Source organism: Chanos chanos, chromosome 5, assembly GCF_902362185.1.
Source record: "Chanos chanos chromosome 5, fChaCha1.1, whole genome shotgun sequence".
Lineage (NCBI taxonomy): Eukaryota > Metazoa > Chordata > Actinopteri > Gonorynchiformes > Chanidae > Chanos > Chanos chanos.
In genome coordinates this window covers 43650815-43675001 of record NC_044499.1, presented here as the reverse complement: position 1 = coordinate 43675001, position 24187 = coordinate 43650815, and the positions used below count along the sequence as shown (strand labels likewise).

The following is a 24187-nucleotide window of genomic DNA, read 5'->3' as shown; positions in this document are numbered from 1 at the left end:
TTCACTGCCTTAATCATTAGTTTATTATTCAATATAATGTACTGGAATGCTTTATTACAAAATGACAATGGAATGATAAAAGTCATTGATCTGGCTATACATGTTTTTAGAATAAAATCAACTTTTTTGGGGGGTTGATCTTATTCATTTTCTGTAAGGAGTTCAGCTTTTTTTTTTTTGCAAAGCACTGCACCTACTAGCAAGACTATATTTTTGCCTTGTTTCTTTTTAATATAAAACCCTCAAAAATTTTTGGTATATTTCCCCGCAAAGTGCACCTTCAGTAGTCTAAGAGTTATAAACCTGCACTTTGCCATGTCTGCTGGTTGTCTCTGTTTAAGACTTGACTCTCTGAAATATTGGACATCAACCAGGTAAGTTCCTGATTTAAAATAAACTACATTTCCCAGCAGACACTGCAGTCTTTTGACTCAGACTTTCCTCAAAGAGTCTCTGTTCCCTTATTGTACTTTCTCCCGCAGATCCTTCCATTCACTTCACACTGAACCCAAACATAGTGAAATATTTGTGTAAAAATCTAAATGCAGTAGCGAAGCAATGCATAGACTCACCAAAATCATTTTACAGCACCGTGAATGGGAGTATAGGAAAAAAGAAAATAACAATTACTCAAACCAAGGGTCGTATTTGTTTTGAAGATGATGAAAGCATTGAACCTAACCAACCCCTACTTGCATATCTTACTGAGTTTCTGTTTTAATTAAATTTGAACATACTGCAAAGGACAAAAAAAAAACCTATTAAAATGAGATGGTACTGGGGTTGTAATGTATTCCTTCTTGCATCCTTCTCAATCTCTGTTTCCTCTCTGCCCCTTTGCTCTCTTGTTTTCTTGTTCTGTCATTCAGAGGGGCTCTACGTAGTTAGCTGGGAGCATGCCCTGCTGACCTGTACGCTCCACACGACCAAACATCCACCCTTCATCGATTTGCTGCACATCCAGAATCACATCTCCATCCATAAACGACACCTCATCTTCATCAGCTGCAGCATAGTCATACACAGCCCGGTACCGTTTCTATGGAAACAGAGAAAGGTTAAGTGATGTCTATTGGAAATCTAAAAAAAAAAAAAAGCAGTGTTAATGATAGGAAAATTGTCACTGTAGCTGTTCAGGATGTTGTGAGGGTAGTATAAACCCAAGTCAAGACATTCATTGACTCAAAACTGGTTCTTTCAGAAAAAAAGGCTTTGTTACATCTTTCTGGTGCTGGCTTAAGAGCTGAAACATTTTATTCTGCCTCAAAAGAATGACTTATTCAAATATGATTTAAAAATATTTTGTAAAAACCTTGTCTAAGAGTGCAGACCTTTAAACAATTCATGCAGCCCTCCAGTTCAGTTAATGAATACTTTATGCATGTGTTATATAACTCTGTGTAACTCCTGAAAATCATGCAGGCACTGATCATTCAAGTATTCCCCTAAATGGTAGGTCTGTTGTCTAAAAAAAAGAGTTCCTTACCCCACCACTAGGGGGCGGTGGAGCTCCAGCGGAGCGTACTGGCTGTGGCTCATAGTTGTAGTTCTGTGGGTTGGCTCCCTGGGGCTGGTAGGCTAAACACAAACAGGAAAAAAATTGCGGTTTTTAAAACTACACGGTCTCTACGCTGTTTAATGATACGTCAACGGTTGTTTGAACGTAGCCACCTTAATGCTTACAAAAAAACAAAAAAACAAAACATGTCTGATAAAATCGTGCGAAGTTGTCTGAGACAGAGTTTGTAGGACTTATGTGTATAAACCTTGATTGGCATTGCTCTCAGAGGGCGGGACTTCCCCTCCCATTCTGCTTTTTTCATATTCCTCATGGTACTTAATCTGAAAAGAGAGAGAGGAAGAAGAAAAAAAAAAACATTACGTTGATTCATCTGCTCGTCGTCGGAGGGTATTTTTATTTCAGCCAAAGTTACTCAGTCCTCCGGCGCGCTCATTACCCTCTGCTGGACACGGGCACGCATACAATACCGTGTTTGGAAAAGCTCACTAACTTTGAGAGGAAATGACACCTCAGCTCTAGTCATCCTGCTTGGCAACAAGCCATGGCACATGAGGATGAGAAACAGGTAGTCAGAGGGAAAAAAAGAAAGGAACACAGTCAGAAGACAGAAACAAATCGACGAGCAGAAACCGATTTCACAAACATCATCGGGAGAATTCTGCGAGGCGAGTCAGAAAAAAAATCAACTGTGAGGGAACAGAAAAAGAAAGGGAACACAGGAGAAATAAGAGGAGGAGACGTTGAAAAAAGACAGGCTACCTCAGTGTTAGCTTCATGCCAATCTCGTATGGCTGAAGGGGTGTGTGTAATTTTCAGTGACTGCTGGATCAGTGTAACTGTATCAGTCAGGATATAAAACAGTTGAATTGGGCCTATGGTTTGTCTCAGCCTGTTAATACTTACGTTGCTAATTTGTTCCTGTGTTTTCTTGATTCTCTGCATCTCTGGCGTGTCAGTAACCACACTGAAACCTTTTCCTTTATTCTTCTCAAAATCCTCTTTGTACAGCACCTGGAAAAGGGAAAGATCGAGATGTTTTTTAATAAAGCACTTCAGGTTTTTGATAGAGAACCAAAAGACACTGTATATTCACGGGTTTCTTTATCTGTTTATTTATCTCTAATCCTCTTATGGATTAGATAGTCCACCCTTATCCAAATACCATTTCAGCCATAGCATATCATACGTATCACTCATATCATAATATTTCTGATGTTCCATTGAAACAATAGGGAAAGCCAAAATTATTCAATTAATTCTCATGTCAAAGTATAAGATGACATTTTATCAATCATACTACATTCCTGTACTCCCTGGTACAATACACTTTGTGTGTGTGTGTCTGTGTGTGATCTGTATCCACAGTGAAACAGCAGTGAGATGTTACTCACAGGATATACCAACCAAGGTCTTATAAGGGAAAGCTATGAACAAGCTTACAAGTGTCTAGTCCTGCTGGTATTCTTTTTGCCTCTACGGTGAAAATATGTCAGCTAGCGCTGACTGACACACATATACACACACACACGTATGCACACGCTGATGCACACACATTTATACAGGATATGCAAGCAGAACAAAAGCTACACTTCTTAGTTGAACATCTATTTTAAACTCTTTATTCAACTGCTCAAGCTGCTGGCTTTGAAGCTGATACAAAGCCATGAATACAACGCCACTCATACAGAAATACAAATACAGAAGAAGAGCTACAGAGTTCCACTTTTCACACAATGAATTTGTTTATGAAACCTGAAACTCGGGCAAACAAACAGCCCGCTGTTCTGTGCTGGCATTTACAGCTGTGTGGTCCACAGTAAAAGCTCTTCGTCCAGTATACTCAGGCACAGTCTAATGTGAATGTAATACTGTTACCTTTTACTGCTGGGCAAACAGTTGATTACCATTAGTACACAGAGTGCTGGAGCATGGTTGATCTTTATAGGGCTTTTATAGCAATGCAAGTAATTATGGCTTGATTATAGTGTGCTAGTGAACAGAGTCCAAATTTTTTACCTATAAAAAAACACGTTACAGATCACTGGCAAACGCTTAATAAGGGTTTGTGTTTACCGGTCTGTGTACCATCCTGGCAGGAACTGAGCAGTAAGTCAAACTGGTGCCAAGCTGGGCACACTACGGGTGAGGTCCAACCAACATTTCAACTGACGTGCACCTCTGGTCGCTGGGGGGTCTGGCTGACTGACGTCTGGAGAGGCAGCCCCATGTTACAATGCTGGCCTTCATTATGTTTCCTACCCTTGACTGACATCCAATTCTCTTTCCCCTACATCACGCACACACACCCAAATCACCGAGACACGCTTTGGGGGGTGGGGGGGGGGGGGGGGGGGGTTGTATGGACACTGCCTCTCGTCTCTTTCTCTGACATTCCTCTGACTGACATTCTCACCCCTCCCCCCAACACCCCAACCCCACCCCCACACACCCTCCCCTCCGTCGCAGGGCCGGAAATTCCCCATAAAGTGGCCGATCTGACCCCGGGGTGCGGTGCCTGCTCTCCTCTCCCAGAGCCGGTAAACAAAGACCCTAAATAGAGAAAGACCCCTCTGCCACAGAACTATGCCAAAAATGATGAGTCATATCATTGCTATGAAAGATCTGAGGCCTTGCAAGATTATTAACAATCTCTGCGTTCTATGTGCTTTTAAGGCCTTGTGTAATGGCGGGGGGGTCTGTACGGACGCAGAGATGAAAAATGAGTTCGAACCATTTTAATCCTGCATAGTGCTGCTATTATTTTTCATTTACTACACTGCATCTGAATGGTCTTTTCATGCAGTGTCTCTGACAGTAAAACACTTGCAGTTTTCTGCAGTCTAAATCTTAATAAAATCAGACCGACCTAATCTATACTGTCAGGGTTAATAACTGTTTGGTGGTCCACTGTCCTTAATTCACGCTGTCACTAGAAGACAAAACTGAATTACTTAAGACAAAGCTCCCCACAGATAGCTAGAGTAGGAGTATAAATGCTACACGACAACCAAAAAAAGTCCGTGAGTACTTTCTCAGAGGCTGCTGAGCGGTAAGAAAACACTGGAGCTCATGTTTTCTGACAAAGGTGTGCATATATGGCATTGTCTATCTAATGAGCAAACATTCTTGAAAGAAATAAATACAAGACACTGAAATAGAGAGTGAAACAATCCGTAAAAGAAAGGAAAGCGACAGAGAAGAAAACAGATGGGTGAGAGATAAAAGCCAGACCAGATGGTGGCCACAACGGGGGGTATAACGGGGCCATGGCCAAATATAGTATATTGATATGGTGCTGCACATGGTATTTGATGGTTTTTGGGTCAACTGTTGACCAATGTAGTTAAGACATCGAAACGCATTTGAATTTTGATTGTCCATGTGGTATTTTCTGTTTTTCAGCGAGCAACTGATTACACATTTATGAGAACATGATTAAGAAGTCAAAAGGAGTAGGGGCTATATTTTTGAATCAGTGCATGCACGTTTGCGTGTGCTTACGCGTGCACGCCTGCGTGTGTGTGTGTGGGTGTATGTGTGTGCATGAGCGAATGAATGAATTGCAAGCCATTCACCATGTCCGTGTGAGCTAACCATAACGCGCTTTGACTTGTGCTTACTAATTGGCTTGTCCAAGTCACTGTCCATTACTGACATCCAATAACCACATCAAACCAGCAGCACCAAAAGACACAGAGTCAGACACAGCAGAAAGCTGAGAGAGAAGATCCGAGCAGCAGAGTGTGACAGGAAGAGAAGAAAGGCTACACTGCTGGGGTCGTGAGAGATCGCTCTCTAAATCACTTCCTGTAGGCAATTCTTTACTTTGTTTAGCTATAATGAAAGCAGTCAGAAAGTACAAACAAGTTTCCCACTAGATCAAAATAGACACGAACCACACAGGGGGAGGAAGGGGTGAATTAGGAGGAGGAAATAGAAGAAGCAGAGTAAAGGTAGAGGGGGGGGGGGGGCACAAACCTGACTCTGCATCTTGCTCTGCTGTTTCAGACGGATGTTCTCTGGAGTGTCGGCCACACTGGTGAAAGAGGTTTTTGGGTAGTGTCTGACAAAACACACAAAAAAAGAGAGAATACGTTAAGTTATATACACATGCACAAGCACAAACACACACGGGGCAGAGGGAAGCATCAAACTCAACGGACACTGGAAAAGGAGAAATAGAAAGAGACCAAAGTGCAAACAAAGTGACCTTACCAGCAAAACCATCTTATCATATACAGATTGACCAAACAAGCCTCTTGTATGCGGTTTCTTAATGGTAAAGAGCATGTGTGAAGACACACCTTAGGCTGTGGTTTTGGGACAAATGTGTTGCTAATCTGCATGTAACGCTCTCGTCTCTCTTCTTTACAGAGCCTTCCTGAAGACGGATGCATTCACACAAATGCCAGGGAGGGACGCGCAAGATTACGGGATTATTCCCAAATGGACCCATCCCAACACCGCCCGGACCAGGCCCCAGTGATCGCCAGTTTCAAACAAACCAGCAGGCTTATTTGGGTTGTCGTTGGGTTGCGTGCGGAGAGCGACAAGGATAAAAGCAGAGCATGCTCCAAAAAAAAAAGTCTCTAAAACGGGCGAGACCTGAAATCATTTGTGAAATGTTAATGTTTCGTCAACTCCCATCTCAGATAAAGGAGTAGCGCGTCGCAGTGCGCGGACAACGGGGTGCATTTAGCAACATCTTTTTTGTCCGGTTGGGAGGCGTGATCCGGATGCTGGCTTTACTCTGTGAAGTGCCCTGAGAACTGCAGGCGACTAAAGAGAAGGCCAAACGGGGGAGGCGGCTCCCGTGAAGCCAGCTGACGCCGTTGGGTCGGCAGCCAACTACTCCACACGCTAATGGAAATCTCTCTGATATGAGCTCTTTAGCTTAAGGTCTATGAGAGCGCGCAAGTACTTCACATTAACAATTACCTTTTAGAATTTCAGATAACAGCAAAGTAAATACACCAACTGGTAGACTAAAGGATCCACAAAAAGGACAATGGACAGTCGCATGGACAGTTATACTTAACCTAATTGTTCAACTGTAAAATCATCATAATGTACTACAAATACCACAAATAAAATATATTTTGTATGTGCATACATTTATCTACATGCATGTTGGTTGAAGTGTTGTGGAAGAACACGTCTGTTTAACATTGCTAGAACATGATGCCCAAAGGTTTCAGCTTTTAGCATATGCTCAAGAGTGCATGAAAGCGTTGTATACATGAGTTCCCTGCTGCACGACAAATAACACTGAAAATGATGTGGATTTCTTCACCACAACCATGAGTAACCTCCAATTTCCCACACAGCTGAGAAACATTTTTTTAGCTCATCCCGTCCAAGTTGTCCTGCTGTACTCTGGGGAGATGACAGAAACTGAGTGGAAAACATGAGTTCATAAGACAATCCATGTCTCAGTGTTGCAGAACAGACCAATAGCCACAGAATCAACAGTACCATCGCTGTAGAGCCTTAAAGCAAATAAATAAATAAATAAAACTACCAGGAAACATTATCAGGAAATATTTTAAGAGATTGTGAAACACATTTAAATGAGGTCAGCTTAAAGCAACAGATCCTTTTCTGAATAAAGACCATCGCGTTGCAGATATAAAGTACGCAATCTCTGTGAAGGCTACGAAATAGCAAGCCAACAGTGGTCACATGACCGACCCTGACAGACATGTGGCAGAATGTTGAGTCAGATCCCTGTCCTAAGACTACTGATTTGATTGAGTCCATGAGGAGCGACTAATTTCTCAGGAACACAACACACGCATGCATACTCACTCACTCACACAGACACACACATATACACACACACTCACGCAGACACACACACGCACACACACTCAGACCTAATTTTGCATTACAAAGACATGAGAAGCATATTCATTTCAACAATACAATCTTATAATGAGAAAGAGATGTCCTGCTCAAATACTCGTTTCTGTATCTGGGATCTGAAAAAAACGATCTGTTTTGGCTGGGTGTACAATTCTAATGGAGGAAGGTCTCTAAAAAGCTAAAGACATCTCTGTACACACCCTAGCAAAACTCCAAAAGAAAGGTCCATCAGCGCAAGCTCATTTTGTGTGCATATGTAACAGATTTAACTGTTAAATGTGCAAGACATGACACAACACAAAAATAATGTGAGTGTGACAGTGTGTGAGTGTCAGGGAATTGTCTGGTCTGTCAGGGATGAGCAGAAACAGATACACACACTTTCATTTGTTTCCCTATGCTAAAAGTCACAAATGTTTAGCCTCCTACATACATAAACCAGAGCAAGAAATATTTGGAACACTGAGAGAGGGTGAGGTCTGCCAAACATGAGCACAGGGAGAGAGAAAGAGCGAAAGTGTGTGTGTGAGACAGAGAGAGTGAGAGAGAGAGAGAGAGAGAGAGAGAGAGAGAGGGGGGGGGGGGCTGCCAGATGATGTAAAGCTTTTTTGTTGAATGAATCGACCCATCCAGCTCACTGACAGAAAGCACAGAAGTATGAACACTGAGAAAGGACAAAGCTGTAGATACAGCAGACACATTAAAAAAAAGAGAGAGAGAGAGAGAGAGAGACAGCTAAAACACTTACTGGCTGCAATATGGCTTCTTATCAAAGCCTTTGTAGTTCTTCATGTTCAGGGTCATTTTACAGACCTCGCAGCTGAAACATCCTTTGTGCCAGTACTGTATGGGGAAGCAAAGAGAGAGAACTGCATTAGAACAACTGTCATGGTGTCAAAATGGTTACAGACACTTAGTATACCAAAACACCGTCGAATCCACAGTTTTAAGAATCCTAAAAAGATCAGAGAACAATAAAAGTATAAAATTAGACTCATATGTGATCATATTAATTTGACATGTGCGTTAATACCCCTGACAGGTGGTTTTGGACTGTGACATTCTTAGCTCCATAAGCTCTTATATTGATTATTGTGTGTGATGGCACAAAGAGGCATGCTATGACAGTATACTCATAAAGAAAGCATGAATCTTCACATCACTCTTTAAAAATGATCATCATTAACGCTGACAATGTCACTAGCCTGGTTCTGGTCTGTATTGCAACCCCCCCCCCCCCCCCCCCCCCAAACAAACAGAAAGTAAACAAGCATGAAAAATGGGAAAGGGCATTAAGCGATGCACAGTTTGATAACTTCAGCATTTTGTATCAAGGAGAAAATTCTAAATGTTCATAAACAGAGATAGCCTCTGGCCAAAAAAAGAGAAGATCCACACGTAAGTACGGACACTAAAATAGGTCTCCTCTGCTTCCCTAAAAAACCAGGACACTGCAGAGACAATTGCTCCATAGAAAAACATAGAGCTGCAAGTCTGTACCTGCAATGCTTAGTGGGGCAGGGTGACAGAATTCACTCAATGACACCTAAGCCCTTCAGGTTGGCATTAAATCACTGACAAAAAACACATTCATGTGAGGTAACACACACACAGAGTCTAACACTCACAATCATTGTAATGGAGACTACTTAGAGTAAGTGGTAATTGGTGTTTGTTTTGCATAGTCTTTTCTTGCTGCTTTTAAAACAAGCGATAATCCTCAAAATTCCCTTTAATAGAGGCTTTGAAACAATCTCTCATCCCCTTTGAACACTCTCTATCCAAACTCAGGCTGCCTCATTATTTCTGTCACATTAACATGCTAACATACAACTCGCGGGGACATCTGCGATGATTAGCCGAAGAGGGCCTATTATTTATGTTAGGCTGGGTCAGTAAGCCATTATAATTCATTATGTTCATGTTTAGTCAGAGGTGCTGACAGGTGGTTCTTTCTGGTACCCATAACAGAGAAAGAGCAAAACATCAGCTCATTCCACCCATCTTCTCTGTCGAACCAACACCCCACCCCATCCGCCTCACAAACAGCTCCACTGGGGCTGACACACAATGGAGAGTTTGACGGCCTAAAATGTGACCAATGAGGAAAAATCTAATGTGAATCAGATGGCCAGAGAGATGTCAACTAATCTGTGATGAAAACATGGGAACATTCCAGCAGCTGGGAGAGATGAACAGAACAGCTCAGCTGTTCCTGACTCTCTGGCTGCTTTACCCAGGTCTGGAATTTGTGGCCTTTATGCAATGAAACGATGAAGTTCCACCTAGACAGCAAAACATGAAAACAAATATCTACACTTCCTTTCAATCGATGCACGAGTTCATTAAAAAGTAAATTTATACTCAGCAATCCATGAGACAACATAACTGATGAGTCTTTAATGTGGAGCTGATAGTTTATGGATAGCAGTCCAAAGGTAAGAACTTTTCCATATATACTTATTTGAGACACATCAGGTACTTCCCATACCACAGGTCAAAGCCACCTGACAAACAGAACACACACGCACACACACACACACATGCTCGCTCATGCACCCACACACACACTCACATGCAAGCTCACACACACACACACACACACACACGCGCAACCACACACCTACAACCACACACATACATACACACACACACACACACAAAACACGACTCCACTCAGAAAAAAATAAAACCTTCAAGCATACCCAGGAAGTGGTGCTTGGGTCATTAACCACAAACAATTAAATATAGCCACTGACTTGCACATTAACGAAATGATCTCAGGCAGCATCACACTTCTACCTGTTGAAGACATGTCAGCATATGCCAACAAGCTTCAATTAAGACTCTGACCATGTGTAAGTGAGTACTTGGTCTTAATTAGAATAATGACTTATTAGACTATTGTGAACAAATAACACTGGAATGCAAGACTATGCAAGATCAGAATACAAATCGGGTCACAGGGCCAAGGCTCGGTTGGCTTCTTTTCTCCAAAATTACTTCAAATCCAAACTTGCTTCTTTTTTCCAGATTATCTACGATGACTCAAACAATATACGGTCTCTGCTCATGCACGAATAAATCAGGAGGGAATTAATATAACGGGATACTAACCTTATAATGTACAAAGGCTACGCCCACAACATATATGTAGCTTGAAAGACAGCTATTAAACAACTCCACTCACGGGCATAGGGCGATTATCAAGCGGCTGACTCGTTATGGTATGGTTTAATTTATATGCCATTCACCAATGCGGTGTACAACTTCTTAGTCACCCTGCCAGTGGTAGAGTAACATTGTCAAACTTACTGAGTGGCAGTCAGGCAGTCTGTTCAACAGGAAGCGGTTTTGCAAGTTGCAAAACTGAAGACAAGTCCGTATTCAAGAGATATTTTCAAGGATAATATTCGTTAATACAACCGATCATTAACATCTTTTGATAATATAAGATTTATTCACATACACTGTGTCCTCGGTATTTGGCCTCGATGCCCATATACGACAAAGATTTGATCGTTAAGATGTTACCTCTGACTGCTCTAAATAACAGGAGCTCTGCTTTCTAACTGTACAGAGCAGAAGTGAAGATGCAGGCCTCACCGATAGTGATGAAGAACAGAAGAGCTATGCGCATAAAATCCAAATTGGCATTAGAATCTTACCTTGTCCAGACAATTAACTTTTTCCGTTGGGTACACGGTCTTGTTACATCTGCTACACGGCGGATTCATGTTCTTTGGACTATGCTATTCTGTTTGGGGAAAATATATAGAGATTTTAATGTTGTTGGTTCTAAAATGTCGCCAAAGATGCAGAATGGGCTAACAACGTCAGTTGTACTCCGATCCAAAGAAGAGCGCGTACAACCTAGCGGCTCTCATGCATGTGCTGTAATGTGGCGACTAGTAGGAGCGGCTTTCGGGGGATAGGTGGGCGGTATCAGTGCTGCAAAAATCTACCAGAAACACGTTCAAACAACCTTATAAGGACTACATAACGTCGTGACAGAGAGGGACAGTGTCTCTTTGTTCAAAAGCCCAAGAAGAGAACTAGCATCCTGGTGTGCTATTAGGTGATGAACATCTGAGCAGGGTTCACGATAATTTACTGATATTACACGTTGGCTGACGAATCGATCTAATTATTTTTAACATTACTTATTAATACCACAAAAGTGAACGATTCGTTTTGTTTGTTTGTTTGTTTTAAATGTAAATATACAGTAAACAACTTCACAGAACTGTGATCAGTATATTTTTACTGCTTTGTTTAAGCGTTTTAGTTAAAACTATGTACACGTCTGCGATTAGCTATTTGTTGTTGCATTACTGCCCTCTACTGTCGATTAAGTAAATAACAACATTTATTTCGCCTGAAATAGACAGGCTTGATTACGTGTACATTCGGTAACCGTAAACCTGTCAGTATTTTGTATCCTGTCATCAACATTGTATGATCGTGCATGAATATAGTTTAATTATAATTCAAAATTATAAATCACAGGAAGAAATGTACTGAAATGTCTTTGGGATTTAGTATTATATATATGAAGTCCGAATCACTGCGACGGACATGGGGGTATAGCTCAGTGGTAGAGCATTTGACTGCAGATCAAGAGGTCCCCGGTTCAAATCCGGGTGCCCCCTCGTCGTTCATTTTCGGTATTAGCTAAATGTTTGCATTTAACAAAAAGTAAGATATTCAGATGAATTTTATTGCAACTCTAAAGTGAGAATGCATAAATACGTCGTTTTCGTTACACAACTTAATAAAACCACCTGTAGCATGGGTTTACGGTCCAATCACATTAGACCTTGGCTCATGTGCTTATATATTATTAATAGATTATGTATCTTACAATAAGCAAAACTGAAATTCAGCACAACTCTTATTAATAACACTTTAAACATTCTTTTGAAAACAGTATTTCATTTTATTGAGTCACTATTAACATACTGTATGTTCAAAATACAATGCTGAAACAACATTTCAATGTAGATTGAACTTCCTCAATGATAAACCATCAGACAGGTCTTTCATATGGTTACCTGAATTTTTTAAATTGTTGGCTTTCCTTACAGTCTCCCCATTTTACCCTGATCACTCAAGTCAATCACACGTGTTTGGGAAATAATGTTTTAGATGTCTGAGACTTTGAATTAAAATTGCTGACTGTAACAAAAGCTGTATTACATAAGGGTTTCGGCCTCTTTGTCCATGTCCACCACGAAGGGACACTTTTTTGAAGCCGCAAAGTATGTATTTTTAAGTTGTGGAAATACACATTTGTACAGTTACACAGTTAAATTTTAATTTAAGAAACTGTTGGATTGTAAGGGTATTACTTTACATGGACTATATATATATATATTCAAATATCATTTTAACATTGTTTCAATAATACATGTGGGCAAAAAGCACATTTATATTGCAATGATCAATGTCGCTATGTCTAATTTTGATGACAGTTTTAAAGTGCAGGCCAGTCCATGTTTTTGATGCACGAGAGTCATTAATGAACACGACACCTTATAAAACACAACTTTTTTTTCTTAAAAATGAGAATTCTATATGTATATTGCCTACTGTTCTGTACATTAACTGCTGTTTTGATGTCTAACATGTATTCTGTCCTCATAAGCTTCTCAAGGCTCAAGCAGATTGCTCAGAGGCATCAAAACTCTGCTGGTCACTTTTTCTCCAGTCCCTCTTTATGTGAACTGTCTCTTCCTCAGTTCTATACATTAACATGAAAGGGACTGTATAATGGAGGAGCAGAGGTGGCTTACAAATGATTCTACTGAAAGTCATTCTTTCTTTTTTTCTCTCTCTCTCTCTCAGATGTTGCAGTTTGGCACTCCTTTTGTTGCACTTCCTTGTCATTGATCACTTGAACTGTCCCACCAGTAAGAAACAAATGAAGACACTGGTTCTGAAGCTCCTTTGTTTAACCCCTGAGCAGGAAGTCCCGCCTCCTTAACACTGCTCCGCCTCTATGAAGCCTTCTTTTTCATGACCCCCAAGTTCCACCTCAGCGTAACTAGAATGGCATCCTTGGTTTCTGAACTTCATGGATGGCCAATAGTTATTGGTACGACGCTAGGAAGAGAAGCGCAGAATTAGAATAAAGGTATGACTTCACAACCTCCGTTTTAATGCCTGCATTTGTATTTACCTGCATGAGGTAGAATGGAGGAGCAACAGTGGGATGAGTGTTGATGTAGTAGACAGCTAACAAAGTCAGTGACACAAGCAGAATAAGGGCTGCAACTACTCCAGCAATTATTGCTGTGTGTTCTGGTGCCTCCTCCTGGTGTGGAGGACCTGTCTGCAAGTCTGAAAGGAGAACAGAAACAGAGAAAGACTATGAATAGAAAAGACTGATGTGTGCTTAAATGAGTTCAAAGAAAGACACAGTAGGGTCTTAATTTTCGCAAGCAGGAACACTTAATAAGCTTAGGACACTACAGAATAGGAGAATTGGCTCCATGTGGCTGGGTTCTAGCTCCGAATGTAGAGGAATCAGTAGAAAAGCAAATACGTAATGAGCAAATTAGCAGGCAAAACATAGAAGTGGCATAGCAGAGACAGCATTCAAAAGGAGCAAGGCAATATACCGGGGTGCCACGTGTAACACGACAGGCAAAAAATTGTGACTTAATTTAAATTACGTTTATGCCTCCCATTTTACTCGTAAAAACTGAGGGCCAAAATCTTTATCTGAATGTGTTTAATATAATTAATATTTAGGAGCAGCTCATGCAAGATGAATACAACAACTAGGACAAAATGAATGCAGTTTGGAGGACTGGAGAAGATGCATGTAAAGGATTCTAAAGGCAATCCGAACAAGTAATGACCTCCCTTAAAATGTCAAGGACAGTTTGATACGGTTTAGTCATTCTTAACACAGTCATTTGACACAACTAAATATGTCACACTGTGCCGAAGTGACTACTTTGTTTTACAGCAATTACGATCCGTTTACTATGACCACATAAGCCTTTAGAGCTACAGTTTCTAATCCACCGGCCAACTCACCATTGCCGTGGTAGTGAAACAGAAGTTTGGTGTCATCTGTTGACGAAAGAGAGCCTTGTAGTATGGAGAGATGGAAGAAGACACACATGTAGAGCAGGTAGAGCACAAGAGTTGATTAGCAAAAGCGCACATGCAAAAAAAAAATTGCCCACACAGGACAGAAGACAAGCACAGGAAAAACGCTAGTGCATTTTAAAGACGTGAGCATGCACCCAACCAAAGTCTCTGTCTTAAACAGGAATCATTAATGTACAGCAGTAGAGTACCCTGGCCTCCCCCTTTACTTTAAACAGATACAGATGTAGTCTTATAGCTAAAGCTGTTTTCACATACGCACTACATAACTCTGTGTCACGACCGAGAATGAAAGAGCTGACTCAGCTGGTTTAAAATGGAATTATCCGGGCATATCTGACAGCCCGCGCACTTTGATTGATTTCAAATTATTCGTTTTGAATTTAAGCAACACAAGGCCTGAGGGATAGAAAATAGCAGATCCGAAATAAAACTTTACAATGTAACCCTGTTTAATGTGTAATAACATGACGATTAATAGATGATTAATAGACTCTATAGATATGTAGTTATCATTGACACAACATGAGCAACCGCTCACCGTCAGTTGCAGGGCTGCCTGGTCGGGCTGCAGGAGAGGGTGTGGATTCTGGAGCCGGTGAGGTGAACGGGCTGATGGAGCTATCAGGGGAACCCTGAGAGTAATCCTCACACGTTCCCTCTTTAGCCTGTAATAAAGCCCAAGAACCCAAGACATGTGCGTCTGATTGAGGCGCGGCGGTGTGTTTCATTTGAAAAAGTAGAACTTATTGTAAGGCTACTTTGTGCAAAAGGGTTCTTTTGTGTTTTGCATGCGAGTGTGTGTTCGGGATACTCTGACCTCTTCAGAGCAGCCATAGTCAAGCCACTCCTGCCTGTGTCTGTCTATTCCATCTGAGCACCTGAAATATGAAACACACACACAGCCCACCGTGGACATTCATAAGAACAAAGCTGGAAAACCACAAGATAGAGTACAACGGGCAAACAGACCCGGCTCACACACATACACACACACACACACACACACACACACACACAGACAAATACCTTTGGAGGGTATTACACCAACCACAGCCTGACGTGAGGTTGGAGTTGAGACAGAGATTACAGGTGGTGTGTTGTAGACAAGCTGTAGACACATAGACCAGAAGAACACATAACTTCTTTAAAAACATCATTTCAACTGAAATGAAAACCACACACAAGCTTTTTCAGACAACAGTATAACATGAGATTCTCCAGAACATCCTTGATAAAATCTTAAAATGTATTTGTGATGGATGACTTAAAATTATAGGCATTTACTAAAGCTGCATCCTGCCAAATCAGGCAGAGCTGAAAGTTCAACGTTTTCAAACATAATATTGTAATAAATCATTTTTTAAACACATTCCAAATGCAACATTTGTGTATCATGACTTGCTGGGATAAGCTACTTTGGTATGACTTTTGTTTGTAACTTGTGGGTTTGTGATTGTGAGAAAATATTGAACAGGCTGTCTGTATTACTCACTTGGTAATGGAGTGAATTCAAATGCAGAGTGGTTAACAATTTTTGTGGTATCAATCTCCACGCGATGATATTCATAAATTGTCCTCCTTCTAGCTTCTGCTGAAAAAAAAACATAAGTGTGAAAACCACAGAGCAGGGTTTTTTTTGACAGTTGATGAAACCGTCTTTTTAAATGCTTAAATTATGAATGCTTTCTTTTCTCTCTTTCTTTTTTTCCTTTTTTTTTTTTTTGCCGAGAAGATATGCAGCATTTTATTCAAATGACACTCATTTAATTTCAGATCCGTCTGTAAAAGCCTCTCGTCTATTTATTCAACTCTGTTTATTCAAATCATTTTAATTAAATGACCCGTGCCAGTAAATTGCTTTGTCATGGCAACATTAATGAAGTTGAGAGCTTAAATGGGAAGGGAATCAATGAGCGTCTCCGACGTTAGAAACTATTTCCTGGCCTATGCATGAAGGTTATTGAGGAGGTCTGTAGAATGGAACTGCGTGTAGCTGTTAATCTGACCTGGGGCCTGTGGAGGAGACAGGAGTGCCATGAAAGCATCAGAGAGGCCTACTTTCACTGGATGTTCAGTGGAGTTAATCTTCTCTACAGGTAAAGGCACCTTGAAAGAGAAGATAGATTTCACACAGAGAAAAGAAAAGGACCAATTTCGTCTCCTCTCCCTAAAGCCAAAAAGGCGGTCTAATTTCGATCATAAATATTCATCCCGCTCTGCATTAAGTCAATGTATATTGTATCTGAGGATCTCTATATCTGCATATATGCCTATTTGCATATGTGTGTTGTTATGACTTTCATTTACTGTTCTGTTGACACATTAGGTTTCAAGTTTATTGAGTCTACATTAACTGTGAGATTGACAGATTTGCTTTCCGACGACGAAAGCGAACTCACGTCTTTATAACCGAAAACTATAGTCCCGTCACGATGAAGAGCAGCCTGGAAGGTGAAAGCTCCCTCTGATTCTCGTCCCTGCAGTCTCACTTTGTCCCACTGCACCACGAATACCTCACCTGAATGCAAGAGCCACAGGTCAGCGTGTGAATTAAAAAAACAAAAAAAAAACAAAAAAAACAAGCGTTTAAGGTCACGACGTATATGCCCCGCACTCCCTTTATTCAAACACGCTCACCGTTGTCCAGGTACCGCACTGTGGAGTTCTTGGAAAAGCTGGGGTCAAAGTTTGCCATGAGTGGAGCAATGTACTGCGTTGCTGTCAGCATGCGGTGCGTAATTTCTCCAGTGAAAATGAACCCTGGAGAAGGTCAAGAATCCAAGGGTCACAATACCAATTATGAATAGTGACTTCTAATGCATGCTCTGTATAACACGGTTCGGTCTTGCCATTAACAGGGCCCTTCTGAATAACTGAGAGTCAGCTGTAAACATGTTTAATTGAAATCATTTTGTCTCTACACAATAGAAAACCTCTTGTTTTCATTTGCAGTCTAAATGACAGCTTTTTGCAACTACTGTGCGAAATGTTCTTGGAATTCAGAATGTGATAAACCAATAAAGATAATGATAATAATTATGAATATAAAATAAATAAGAGCACAAAACTGTGTTGATGAAGTGGGGTTTGGATCTGGGGTAACGATGGGAAAGGCCTGAGAAGATTTATGATTTTTCTGTTCTCATCAACGTCCAAAAGACCCATATGAAATTTTTCATTATGAAAGCAGTCAGGCTCAATAATGTTCAGTTTCTCTGGAGCTAATTTCAGAAGGAGTCAGTATTTGGTGTCCCTTTATTCAATTTGTAAAAGCAAGCAGTATGAATGTGCTCTGAAAACATTAAAAAAAAAAAAAAAAGACGAGGTCCATTCTCCTTGAGTTCAGAATATATTTGTGAGAGATAAATTTGCTACATGATACTTTGTTTTAACAATCTGAGATATTATATTTCTGTTGTGAAATTGGAATTGCAGACCCCTAAACAGAGGACTAGCAAAAGGTCATTGGAGCCGATGTACAGTACCTCCAGTTGCTATGGTGATTTGCCTCACAGGGTGTCCATAGAAGGGAAAGTCAAAGGATAACGGCACCCGCTAGAAGGGCAGTGAAAAAAACGGGGGCAATAAAAAAGGGAAAAAAAGAGAGAAAAACAGGAAATGTGGGAGTGAATCAGAAAATTGCTTCAAGACAACATAATTGCATGGTAAAACAAGTTGTTTTGTGTTTACTTGAACATAAGAGAAATAAAGATGGGGTATGTGACAGTGTGTGTATGCCACGGGTGTGCATACGTGGTTCTTACCGACGCCTGACGGTGTGTGTTAGACAGAATGCCATGGACTCTGACTGGACCCTGCTGCCCTGTGCTTAAGTCCACCCACAGCTCCTGTGTGTGTCTGTCACCTGGGCCAAAACTACGCCAAGAGTAATACTTTTTAGAGTCCTCCTGAGAGAGAGAGAGAGAGAGAGAGAGACAGACAGACAGACAGACAGAGAGAGAGAGAGAGAGAGAGAGAGAGAGTAGAGTAGGAAGAGTCAGAACGGAAAAAAGAAGGAAAGGGGGAATGTGGGGAATGAAAAACAGAGAGTGAATTTGTCAAGAACTGAAGGTCAGAAAACAGACAAACATGAGAAAAGTAGAGAGGTTATGGGGAACTGGGAAAACAAGTAAGATTTATATATTTTATCTTTAGACGAGCATGTAACCATGTGCATGCATATGAGCACATACCAATTTAAATGACTTATCACTGTAATAATTTGATACTGAAATTACATTTTAAAAAATTGGAGAGGCTGCTAAACAGAAACATTGACAGACTGGCACAGTTTGCACACACCATGGTACATTCACTGTGTGCTGTGTGACATTGTGTGTGTGTGTGTGTGTCTGTGTGTGTGTCTGTATGTCTGTGTGTGTGTGTGTATGTGTGTGTGTGTGTTATCTATAGGATGGGCCAAGAGTCCCAGATCACTGCTGTGTTATTAATGTATTCTCCAGCTCAAGGTGACGGAGAAGGATGGAGGCAGAGGAAGAGAGGTGTGGTGAGAAAGTGGAGCAGTTAAAAGCAGTGCTCTCTCGCTGCAGTGCTGCTCCACATAACTGTCAGCGACCCAGATTCCCTCCCCCTAAGACCAATCTCTGTTTCCGGGGGAAACCTCCGGCTCAGTCAGGAGGGTATCATCCACACATATAACTCCCCAGGCAAGCATTCTTCTGCTTGGGCATGGACTTGCCTGACAGGCCACACTCAGACAATATGACCCAAGAATTTTAGAAACATTCAGTAAATAAACAACCACACAAGGGAGGGCCAGATGCTAATTCAGAAAGAAGTTTACACGCTCATACAAACACACACACATGCATACACACACACATATACAGTATATGTATGTATGTGTGTGTGTGTGTGTGTGTGTGTATGTGTGTGTGTGTATATGCGTGTATACATGCTCATATATCTGTACGTATGTATGTATATATACATATGCACCTGTGTTCGTATGAATAAGCAAACACACACACACACACAAAGAGAGTTGAATAAATATTGTGAATTGATCTGGCCAGGCGCAAATCTGTTTTTAATTTGTGCTAAATGGGGAAAAGAGAGAGAAGCATAAGACAAAAGATGAACAGACAACACAGGCTGACATTGTGTCAAAAAAAAGAAAGAAAAAAAAAGGCGAAAAAGAAAAAACCTGAAAAGCACACACATACACAAACCCACTCAATGACAATTTTTGTCAGATCTTCCTCTCCTACTCCCCAAAGGAGTTTCAAATATCTTCCACAAGCATATACTCTTTCATCTGTTTTACTCTGCAGGCAGGGTACTTCCACTTCAGATTATGTGCTAACATCAGTCACACACATTCAGTGCTGAATTTGCTTTTAGTCTTTAAATGGGAGGTCATATTGAGCCACAGGCTCGCAGGTTCACACTAATGAACACTATTTTAAATTGCACTTATACAAAACCAGGCCTAACCATCTGCAAAATCTGTGGGCAGAATTCAAAAGAATAAAACAGAATTCAAAAGAATAAAAATCATGTTCCATGTAGATATGAGAGGTCAGATAAGTATAAACACACACGCGCGTGCACGCGCGCACACACACACAGACACACACACAGACACACACACAGACACACACACACACACACACACATTACTATAGTTTTTCCTGAATAACTGATACAAATAGTAACTCACCACCACTCGTGTCATGTTGTCAGGCAGTGTATCGATGGCCAGTCCTCCACCCATAGGGTCTTGTCCGGTTCTGTTCTGACTGCGTCTGTGAGGGTCTTGCTGATCCCTCCTGGTCCTCTGTAGCTCTGTGAGATCCCCATGTATCTGCAATGGCCAGCCATTTAGAGTAGCTGACCAGAATGAGAATATCGTATTAATGTAGTGCAGAGCCCATAAAGTAAGCACTAACACAAAATAAAATCAATTCCATTAAGACAAATGAACTAAAAGGATACAGCAAATGTACAATACTCATTTAATGGGTAAACAAAACACAAAATATGAGCATTTAAACACAGTGTCCTGAAATCAAGTAATGGGTTATAAGTAGTTTGTATAAAGCAGGACTTAATGCGACCCATACTCATGCAGACCCTTTTAACCCATCTCGGCTTTGCCAAGTGAAGAAGAGATGTGTGGACTACAAAGCCAAGTCCATATCAGAAGGTGTGGGGCGAGTAGGTCTCCATTCCTGCTGTCTTAAAACAAAGCAGAAGGGGTAGCCGGCCGTGGAGAGTGCTCTGGAAGCTGAGAGGCGACCAGACCTACAGCATTCGACAGCTGAACCGGTCCTCTAGCAGCAGTGACAAGATTGAGTGACGTGGATTTGTTGGTGAGGCTGAGCTGAACACCACAGCACAGGTGCAGAAGCTAATCACACAGTCAACAGCTCACGGGATCCTGAATTGTGACAGCTAAATTGGGAGAGTTTAAGAGTTTATTCCCCGCGCTCCTCCTGTGTGGCTTCGCTGCACCAAAGGAGTCTGTGTGATAAAAAAGATGTGATGTGACAGGGAGAGCGATGGGGGACTGAGCTGAGAGATCAACAAAGAAAGAAAGGATTGCCATCGCCTCATCAGTTTGATTTCTGTCTTCATCAGCCACCTGCATTGATGTGAGAGCCCTTACCACTGCCAGATGTATCACAAGACCCTCAAAGAAAAATGTCAGAGCGCACATGTATGCACACACACACGCACGCTTGACATGCAAAAACAAACAGCATACCAGCACGCAAAAAAAACCCCCAAAAAAACCTCTTCATGGCATTCTTTTCTTCTCTAGCACTGTTCTACCAGAATAAAAAAAAAACAACAAGGCTGCAAACAACACATACACACACACACACACACACGCACACACTCACACACACTTGAGTCTTGACATGTTTTGGCAGGTTGAAGTGGACATTATTGGAGGAATTTAAAAGAAAAAAAAAATTTTTTTGACTAAGACTTTTGAGACCTTGAAGTCATCAGTGAGGCTGCCAGTTCATTCTTTCCAGCAATGTGAGGGATGTCTGTCGGATTACTTCACTGTCCCAGCGTTCGGCTTGTCTGCGAGGGAATCCATCACCCTTCGTGAATATGACAGCAAGCAGAGCTCTACCCTCACCTTTCAGTGGAACAGTTTATATGACCTTTATATTAGCACATCAGAGGATCACATTTAGCAAAGACCAAACAGATCAAATTTTATTATGAAAGCTAGAGGAGCATTAGTGAGTCTTCCTCTTGTCTGGCTCATCACCGCAGTGTTGATTAAGATGACCTATTAAAGCATAGTTCCCCGTTCTGTTTCCTTTCTAAGCAAAAAAAGTATGTTGACCTTTGGTACGAGTCTGCTGTGGTCCTCATCACGTCTCTAAAACTCGTGCAAGGTGAACGCCAAGATGATACAATTGAATTTCAGAGACAATTAAACTGGGGGAAACAGAGGATCGACTGGATGAGCCCGTTGCTGACATATTGATCCATCTCACTGTGAACTGTATTCTAATCAGTTCCACACACATTGTGATGGAGCAGTTCAGGCCAACGTACACATGATGAGATCTGTTAGCTACAGGCAAAGACACTTAGACTCTAATTAGGCATATTTCCTTCATCGTATTAATCGGTCAGTTGTTGAACTAAAACGAGAACATCATTTTAGCCCAGTCGATAAATGCTTCATTGAACCTGATGGTAAATGCATTCAGGGAGCAGTCAAAGCCCCAAAACCCAAGACACATATGCAAACATGCTACACATATGTTATCTGCTGAGCAGATCAGAGCCTGTTGTTTATGTTTTCACCACGGATGTGTGGGTTGGCTACTCCTCACAGGAATGCGTTAAAGGCATATTTCTTTTACGACTATAGCTTAAAATACTATAGCAAGCTAATTTCTCATTCCAGGCACCCTAAAAAAAAAAAACCCCAGCAATGCCACAAAACAAGAAATGGGGTCTGCCTTTAACTGTATTTCTACTAACCATAAAATCCTACTTAACATCTCGTCACGGTGGCTGACCATGCATTTGCAGTTCCATTTTATGAAAAAGAAAAAAAAGCGTAGGAAGAAGGCCTCGTTACAGGTTTTTAGTTTTTAATATGTTACAGGACACTGGAGAGTGAAGGGGGAAAAGGAGTATGAGACTAGTTTTTAGCGGACTGCTCTTCCAAATAACCCAGTGTTCTCTCAGGAGGATAATGGAAGAACCGACCAAGCTCAGAGGTGCTTTCACTTGTATTCTCACTAAAGACTAATGGCAAGCATGCATCATACTGTCGACAGGAAAATTTACACACCATGCTGGATGCTTTGGGGAAAAAAAAAAAGAGCAACAGAAAGAGACAAGAAAACCTCCAAACATGGAAAGCCATGATAAACATCAAGCTGAACATACCGTCTCAGGACAAACATTAAAAATATACACCTGACACAAGCTACTAAAAGTCAAGGTAAAAGCTGTAACCTGACGCAAGAGGCTATTTTTGTGAGAGAATTATAGTCCAAAATTCTGACTAACTGTTCTGTTTGGGTGGTTTAAATGAGTGCGCTTGACTAAGTTCAGTTTTTTTAAGCTGTTGCAGGCATACTGGCATTCTTGTTCGAGCAAAGAATTTATCTTCAGCTTTGACCAGTACACGCTTCAACAGCCTCAAGTCAGCAGAGCGTAAATAAAGCAATGGGCCTGAGATCAAAGGTTGTTCTCTCCTTTGTCTTTAAAGGGAAAAAAAACATGAAACATACATAGAAACATCTGGGAGAGTGAAAGAACAGTAGGAGAGAAATCTAGGCGGAGAGGGAGGGAAAGTGTGAGTGAAACTGAGAGGTGTGCAGATGCTGTGAAGGGGGGTGGGGGGGCAGTATGTCACCGGGGAGCTGGTTCTAATAACAGGCCTTGTTTGATTTCATAGCCGGAAAGGCTCAGCTATTTCTGTTGCCATACAATCAAAACCCATTAATTGGGTCATTCAGGCCAGATTTCTGAGAGATGAACGAATTGAGAGGAAAAAAAGAGAGAGAGAGAGAGAGAGAGAGGGATGAGGTCGAAGGGAAAAGAAAGAGAGTAGGGGAGGGAAGAGTGGCTAAGTGGATGAAGAAAGAAGATGGAGTTGTGGAGGGAGAGGACGTTTAACGGATGTGTGGGAAAGACGGGGAGTAAATTGACAAATGAAGAGATGCAGGAAGCAAAATGCCGTTATTTCTGAGGACAGCTGGTACACGCCCGCACGTTGACCAGCTTTACGTCCTAATGTCGCAGCTCTCTTTTCTCGGCAACCCCTGGGCGTCCAAGCCTCAACGATCTGTTCCATTCATCAAATAGACTCTTGGGTAAATGACTCATGACTAAACATCGGCAAATAAATGAGAGAAGCGTTAAAGAGGATTGAGGCATGAGTCAAACCAGACAATTTCACATAAACAAATGCTGATTGTCCACCGAATACTCGATCCATATAACGCTTTATGCTGCAAGAATCAATATAATGGGCTTGTCAATCCTACTTTGGCAATAGTCACAAAACAAAACAAAAAAAAAAAGAACATAAAACAACTCGCAGAGAGAGAGAGAGAGAGAGAGAGAGAGGGAGAGAGGGAGAGAGAGAGAAGAGAGAGAGAGAAGAGAGAGGGGTCTCAGCTACATTAAACCTTCTCGAGACACACCATAATTGAATAAATG

General features: G+C 41.3%; 2 protein-coding genes and 1 non-coding gene across 3 annotated transcripts in view; 1 reads left to right on the top strand and 2 right to left on the bottom strand.

Moving 5' to 3' along the window:
• Nucleotides 1–30: 30 nt before the first annotated feature.
• On the bottom strand, nt 31–11274 carry LOC115811853 (LIM and SH3 domain protein 1-like). The gene is made up of 7 exons (XM_030774242.1): nt 11056–11274; nt 8136–8230; nt 5501–5585; nt 2426–2533; nt 1767–1842; nt 1487–1578; nt 31–1039 (listed from the first exon to the last, which is right to left on the bottom strand). Exons 1-7 carry the CDS (start codon nt 11122–11124, stop codon nt 866–868), a joined length of 699 nt encoding a protein of 232 aa, XP_030630102.1. The 5' UTR covers nt 11125–11274; the 3' UTR covers nt 31–865.
• Nucleotides 11275–11967: 693 nt separating this feature from the next.
• On the top strand, nt 11968–12039 carry trnac-gca (transfer RNA cysteine (anticodon GCA)). The gene has a single exon. It is a non-coding gene; the product is annotated as a tRNA-Cys (tRNA).
• A 1330-nt stretch (nt 12040–13369) lies between these two features.
• Nucleotides 13370–24187, bottom strand: part of plxdc1 (plexin domain containing 1) — a 14475-nt gene continuing 3657 nt past the window's right edge. Inside the window, exons 3-15 of the mRNA XM_030775774.1 lie at nt 20196–20339; nt 18277–18420; nt 17998–18067; nt 17150–17272; nt 16912–17030; nt 16519–16618; nt 16005–16100; nt 15539–15620; nt 15330–15390; nt 15051–15177; nt 14435–14470; nt 13569–13729; nt 13370–13492 (exon numbers count right to left, since the gene is read on the bottom strand). Coding sequence (XP_030631634.1) covers nt 13370–13492; nt 13569–13729; nt 14435–14470; nt 15051–15177; nt 15330–15390; nt 15539–15620; nt 16005–16100; nt 16519–16618; nt 16912–17030; nt 17150–17272; nt 17998–18067; nt 18277–18420; nt 20196–20339 — 1386 coding nt within the window. The remainder of the gene's footprint in view (nt 13493–13568; nt 13730–14434; nt 14471–15050; nt 15178–15329; nt 15391–15538; nt 15621–16004; nt 16101–16518; nt 16619–16911; nt 17031–17149; nt 17273–17997; nt 18068–18276; nt 18421–20195; nt 20340–24187) is intronic.